This window comes from Octopus bimaculoides, chromosome 26 (assembly GCF_001194135.2).
Source record: "Octopus bimaculoides isolate UCB-OBI-ISO-001 chromosome 26, ASM119413v2, whole genome shotgun sequence".
Classification (NCBI taxonomy): domain Eukaryota; kingdom Metazoa; phylum Mollusca; class Cephalopoda; order Octopoda; family Octopodidae; genus Octopus; species Octopus bimaculoides.
In genome coordinates this window covers 24,487,067-24,493,642 of record NC_069006.1, presented here as the reverse complement: position 1 = coordinate 24,493,642, position 6,576 = coordinate 24,487,067, and the positions used below count along the sequence as shown (strand labels likewise).

General features: G+C 37.4%; 1 protein-coding gene across 1 annotated transcript in view; it reads right to left on the bottom strand.

Annotated features, from left to right (window-relative positions):
- LOC106875842 (nuclear receptor corepressor 1) overlaps positions 1-6,576 on the bottom strand; it is a 114,665-nt gene that overhangs the window by 51,880 nt on the left and 56,209 nt on the right. Inside the window, exons 4-6 of the mRNA XM_052976932.1 lie at positions 5,304-5,404; positions 1,096-1,261; positions 75-236 (exon numbers count right to left, since the gene is read on the bottom strand). Of these exons, the coding sequence (XP_052832892.1) occupies positions 75-236; positions 1,096-1,261; positions 5,304-5,404 (429 nt within the window). The remainder of the gene's footprint in view (positions 1-74; positions 237-1,095; positions 1,262-5,303; positions 5,405-6,576) is intronic.

Genomic DNA, 6,576 nt, shown 5'->3' with positions numbered 1-6,576 from the left:
AATAAAGAATACCAAAAAAACAATTTATAAGAAACAAAAAAGATACAAAAATTGTGTTTGTTTATGCAACCAACCTGACTCTTCTTCAATTTAAGAATATCCTGTTCCACTTTTAAAATCTCCCTGTCCACTCTGCTGATAGCTTGCAGAAGAAAATCTTTCGAAGCACGGTTAGCACTTTCATCGTTTGGTAACGTAGGAGATATGGCTTCAACTTGAGGATTATAAGCAGGCTCCTGTTATGAAATAGAGATTGTATAGCATTTATAAGGATGGTCGTATTAGGAGGGGATGCTGAAAAGTTCCTGGCTTTGGACGAAAGAAAATACAGGATGAGGATCAGTTGATTATGATTTTATTCAACATATTCCCCTCTCACATTCACAATTATTGCAGGGGTCCTTCAGTTTTTCTAAGCCCTGTAAAAGACCTTGGAAGGTCAGGCCTCCAACCAGGCCTTTTGTGATATCCTTAAAGCCAGGAATTTTTCAGCACCCTCTCATATACAATATATTTTAGGATTATAAAATAGCAATTATAAGATTATATGCAGGTTCTTAATGTAAAATAGAGAAAGGATTATAGCATAACAGAGAGACTATACATGGTCTGCTAAAAAAAAAGGGAACTACAACATATATCAATTTGACATTTAATTAATTTTTCTTCTGAAGCCACAGATGGAAGCATTCCTGGAACTCCTTTTTTGGGATGTGGAGGTACGTGGCTTAGTGGTTAGGGTGTTGGATACATGATCGTATGATTGTGGGTTCGATTCCTGGACCGGGTGACATGTGGCTCCAGTCCACTCAGCTGGCAAAAATAAGACTGGTATCCTGTCCAGGTGGGGAATTTATATGCCATGAAACCGGGAAACCGGCCCTCATGAGTCAGCACAACTTGAAAAGGTAACCTTAACTTTTTTTTCACCTTTCTTCGGGATAGCAAGCAGCTGCCTTGTCTCATTCTCTTGGATTTCCATGCTATCTTGAAATCTCATTATTTTTCCAAGTGAGATTTGATTTTTTTTAAAAGAGCAGATTCTGTTATCAAAAGAATTTTTCATGTTAAAATAATCAAGAGACAGAAACAAACCTTTTTAACCTCTCCTTCACCAGTTGTATCAATTTTAAGAGGCTGGGTCAAGTCAGGACGAAAGTCTCCTAGCCGAGGTCTCTTATTAGATATGTGAGTAGGTTCAATGTTTGAAAAATGGATCATTTGAGCATTTTCTTGGTTAGACTCGTAGATTTCGGAATTTCTTGAAAGACAGAAAGACAATAAATAAATAAACAAATGAAGAGAGAGAAAAAAAAAAAAAAAGGATGACCAACAGAATTCCAGTATGTAAATCAATATAAAAACAATTTTTTAAAAATCAGAAACAAAAAAAAAAAAATGTCAGCGACATTAGGAAAAAAAATTTATCAATGAAATCAATCGATGAATTAGATCAACAAAAGCCATTAACATTTGACTGGTGTTCGTATTTTTAACTCTGTAGACCTCCCACTCCCACCCTGCCGCCACCTGGTTGTACAACAAATCGTTTATCACCAGCGCCACCGCAACAGACCGATATTAAAATGACCTTTATGCTGATAACAAGAGAATTTTATCTACATTACATAATCTCACTCTTTTCTATCTTTCATTCAGCCATAAAATTCACGGCAAACTTAACTTCTTTTTGGTTCCCTCTCCTGAATTCTTTGTTTAAATATATTTCTCAGAAATAAATTACTTCCTTCTTGCTATTCTAAATTGCAACTAGCTCAGAGAATTGGCAAAAGAAAATAAATAAATAAAGATGGTTTCTACTTGGAGCTAACACAATAAAACTTGTTGCCAAATTAATTCTGTATTAAATGCAGGCGTAGCTGTATGGGTACCTCAAGCAAGAGTCGTCCACTATAGCCCCAGGCCGCCCAAAGCTTTGCGAGTGGATGTGGTAAATGGAAACCGGAAGAAGCCCATTACCCATATTTCCCTTGCCCAAGGTGCCATGCAGTGGGACTGAACCCAGAACCATGTGGCTGGGAAGCAAGCTTCTTACCACACAGCCACAGGCATAGGAAGACACAACAGAAATCTATCAATGTTTCTTTTTTTTTTTCCTGTTTTCTTGTTGTTGTTACTTCTGCCCTAGTTTCTCAACAAATATCTGTGAAGGAAATATCACAGATGGTGATTCTTTGTTTGTTTAAGTATAAGCATGTCAGATTCAGAGCAAGTTGTCGACCAACTTACATCATTGCTATTCATTCAATACTCATCTGTAAAGATTACATTATGCAACACAATTACACCTACGTATGTACATACGTATGTAGGTATAACTGTGTGCGTGTGTGTGTGTGTGTGTGTGTGTGTGTGTGTGTGTGCATGTATGTATAGGCATGCTGTGTGTAGTCCCAATACAAACCATTATTGGATCATTTAATCCTTTTGATACCAACCTGGCTGAAACTGCCTCTGGCTCTGGAGTACAAATGTCTTGTTTTCAAAAGTTTTGACTTAAAATCTTCCATCAAACCTTAGTCACAATTTATGTTCCTAACACTAGCTTAATGATAACGAAGTTATTTTACTAAATTCTTTGTTATATTTCAAATTAATTGAAAGAAACACAGAGCATCTCAACAGAAATATGGTAACAAAAGGGTAAAAAAACAGATAACAACATCGTAAGATTTACATCACCACCAATGAAATTGTAATGACATGCAAATGGTAAAAAAAAAAACAAAAAAAAAAAACTCAATCTTAATGAAGACTTGCCCCTTCACAACTTTGCAAGTGAGCGAGAGATGGACAGACAGAGGGAGAATGTCTACAAAGAGGTGTATTATTCAACGTTTTGATGACACTTGAACAATGACGTGTGCAATGTAGACAGGTTAAGCAAACAGAAAAATGGCCTCATACCAGTGTGAAGTATGACATGCATTTGGTATGCTGAACCAAGTGTTTAAATAAAACAACTACCCTACCTCCTTGTCATGTCTGTCTGTGTTTAGGGCCGGCCAGAACGACCCCCCCTCCACACACACACACATCTACTACCCAATTTGTACTAACCACCGTTGCATACAAGCGAGTTATTGTTATCAAGAAACCTTAACATGACATTTGTTTTTTTTAATTCTATATTTTTGTTTTAACGAGGCACTGGGATAAATTTTACACGGGAGTTGGGAAGGCGGCGCAGAAACCAATTAAACTTCCTCCAGTATGTTGCTAGGAAGTTAGAGAAAAAGTAAATTCTGAACAAAAGGAAGAAATTAATAGTGAAAGGCATTTAGTCCAGTGTTCCACTTTTTGTTTCCTGCTGATTCATCAAATCCTCCATGCCATAATATTGACATTACTTATCCATCAATAAAAGAAAAACAATAGGTCCATATATGGAGTTGGGAAAAAAATCAACAAAGTAGAATTAATAGAGATGAGGCACTTGAAAATCTGCTGTGGTATTGATCCACCACAGATTGATCTGCACAAATCATGCAAGTGTTTGCTTACATACAATGCAGGGTAGCAGTTAAAATAGGGCTACAATGATTATCGGATTATAAAATCTCTGTAATAATATCTGCATTTAACTACCATAATGATATGTATGTATGTATGTATTGGCTTCATGGTTAAGAAGTTTGCTTTCCAAACCATATGATTTTGGGTTCTGTCCCACTGCCCAGTACCTTGGGCAAGTGTCTTCTACTGTAGCCCCAGCTTGAATAAGGCCTGGTGAATGCATGATAGACAAAAACTGAAAGAAGCCCATTAAGTGTGTGTGTATTTGTTAGACTCTCTTTGTACTTGTCTTGCCAATAAGCATCCCTGTCAAACAACTGGTGGCCCCTGTTTCTGATCTTGCCAGAAAATATGGGAAAATATTATGTTACTTAGAAACAGGTGAAGGTTGGCAACAAGAAGGGAGCCTGGACCTAGAAATTTGGTTTCAACAATTGTATCTGACCTATGCAAGCATGGAAAATCATCATCATCATCCTTTAACGTCTGTTTTCCATGCTGGAATGGGTTGGTTGGTTGGTTGGTTTAACCAAAGCTGGTAAGCAGGAGAGCTGCTCCAGGTTCCAGATTTGGTTTGGTTTAAAGGGATGGATATCCTCCCTAATGCCAACCACTTTACAGTGGAACAGCCTGCTTGTGTAATTAACGTACAAGTGGCTGAGCACTCCACAGACATGCATACCCTGAATGTAAGTTCTCGGGGAGATTCAGCTTGACACAGAGTGTGACAAGGCTGGCCCCCTCTGAATTACAGGTATGACTCATTTTTGCCAGCTGAGTGAACTGGAGCAACGTGGGATAAAGTGTTTTGCTCGTGGACATAACGCACTACCTGGAATCTAATTCACAACCTTATGATCATGAACTGTCAAAGGAACGACTACTACTACTACTACTACTGCTACCTATTTAATTAACAACAGGAACTGTCATGTGTATCGCAAATACTATGTGCCGACCACTCGGTACAATACACATCATACTGGTATTGATTGAGAAGTAGTGCAAATAGAGTCAAGTGTCTTTACCAAGGAAAGAACAATGTCAACAGCAGGACCACAGGAGCTACTTTGCAACAGGTTCAAACGTCAGTGAGGATTTTGTTTGCTGATTAAAACACAGCTGAGAAGAGAACTCACACAGATTATGATGAACACATTACCCGAGAAAAATCAGGTGTTTATATTTGATCATTGAACAAGATTCAGATTGCTCTGTCAAATATAACATTTATTCATGTTTTGAATTCATCAGGCATTATCTCACAGCATCAAATTTTGACCCCAGGACTTATTCTTTGTAGGCCTAGTACTTATTCTATTGGTGTCTTTTGCCGAACGGCTAAGTTACAGGGATGTGAACACACCTACATGGGTTGTCAAGCGACATGCAAACATACATATAAATATATACATATACACGACATGTTTCTTTCAGTTTCTGTCTACCAAATCCACTGACAAGGCTTTGGCAGACCTGAGGCTGTAGTAGAAGACACATGGCCAAGGTGCCACGCAGTGGGACTGAACCCGGAACCATGTGGTTGGCAAGCAAGCTATTTACCACACAGCCATGCCTGCACCTATATATATATATATATATATATATATATATATATATAGACATTAACTTTAAACTCTTCATGTTCAGGCATCCACAACCAGTTGCAATCTTTCTCAGCAAACCCAGGATTCCCCTCCACCATTTTATAACCGAGCTTCCCCCCTGGACAACTGATTTAGATGTCGAAATCAATAGAGCCATACCTTTCCTTTTCCTGATGGTAGTCAGGTATTAATGTTATCCGTCTTTTAACCTGCAGATAGTCAGGGTCGCGTAACTCACGATAATCCTGGTGGTGACTTCCCTGGAAAAGAAATGGTGAAAATTACTTATGGATATAGAAGATTTTTTTCTTAAAAACTTAATTTTAAAAGTATGAATTTTGCTAAACATGTAAATGATAGCAATTCCACTAACACAGAGTACACAGCTTGTTGTTTTACCAGTGGAACAAATAATATTCCGTTTCATCAAAATCTAGCAATATATTCATTCGTGAATAGTTATACCCAACATTGTTTGCTTGTTGGATATAGGTAAATGCATAGGGGGTCACAACTGCAATAATTAATTTTCTAAATTTAACGAAAGAGTTTTTAACTAATCCAGTATCTTGGCTTGATATTTTTCTTCTTATTGATTCCTGAAAGGATGAAAGTCTAAGTTTGATGTCAGAGAGATTTGAACCTGGAGGAACATTTAATCAGAACAAATACAGAAAGAGATCTCTGCCAATGCTCTGAACTTACCACTTACCAGGTCACCTCCCTAACATACATAAATGGACCTTGCATCTTAAATAGAGTACAACCTGCTTTGTAGATAAAACACCTTCTTATAAATAAGTGTGTGTGCATATGCTTGTGTGAGCTTATGTGTGTGTGTGTGTATGTGTATACGAAGTGCTTTGATGCATGTGTGTACACAAACATACCACTTACAAGACTTTCCCCTCCCACACACAGAGACAAAGATCAAAGGTTTACATTATAACACCAGAAATACATGCAACTAAGTATATTCACATTTATCGTATATGAAACAGTCTACACAATCAATATAGAGTTCAATTTACTGCTTATCAGAAGAAGGCTATGACAACAACAACAACAACAACAACAACTACTACAACAAATATCTTGCTCAAGTGTCGGTGTGTGGGTGTTTGTGTGTGCATGGTGTGGGTGTGTGTGTGTGGTGAGTGGTGTTTAACTGGATGGAAAGCTTTTAATAATGATTATAGAGGTCAACTGGAGACAACACAAGTGTGGAGCCGGTTAGATTGTGTGTCAGCAGAAAATAATCATAATACACACACACACATATATACATACACATCTATAGATGCATACATACATATACACACACACACAAACACACATACAAATATACATATATGCACACACACAAACACATACATATATATAGATGCCCAAACCTACGTATATATATATATATATATATATATATATATAT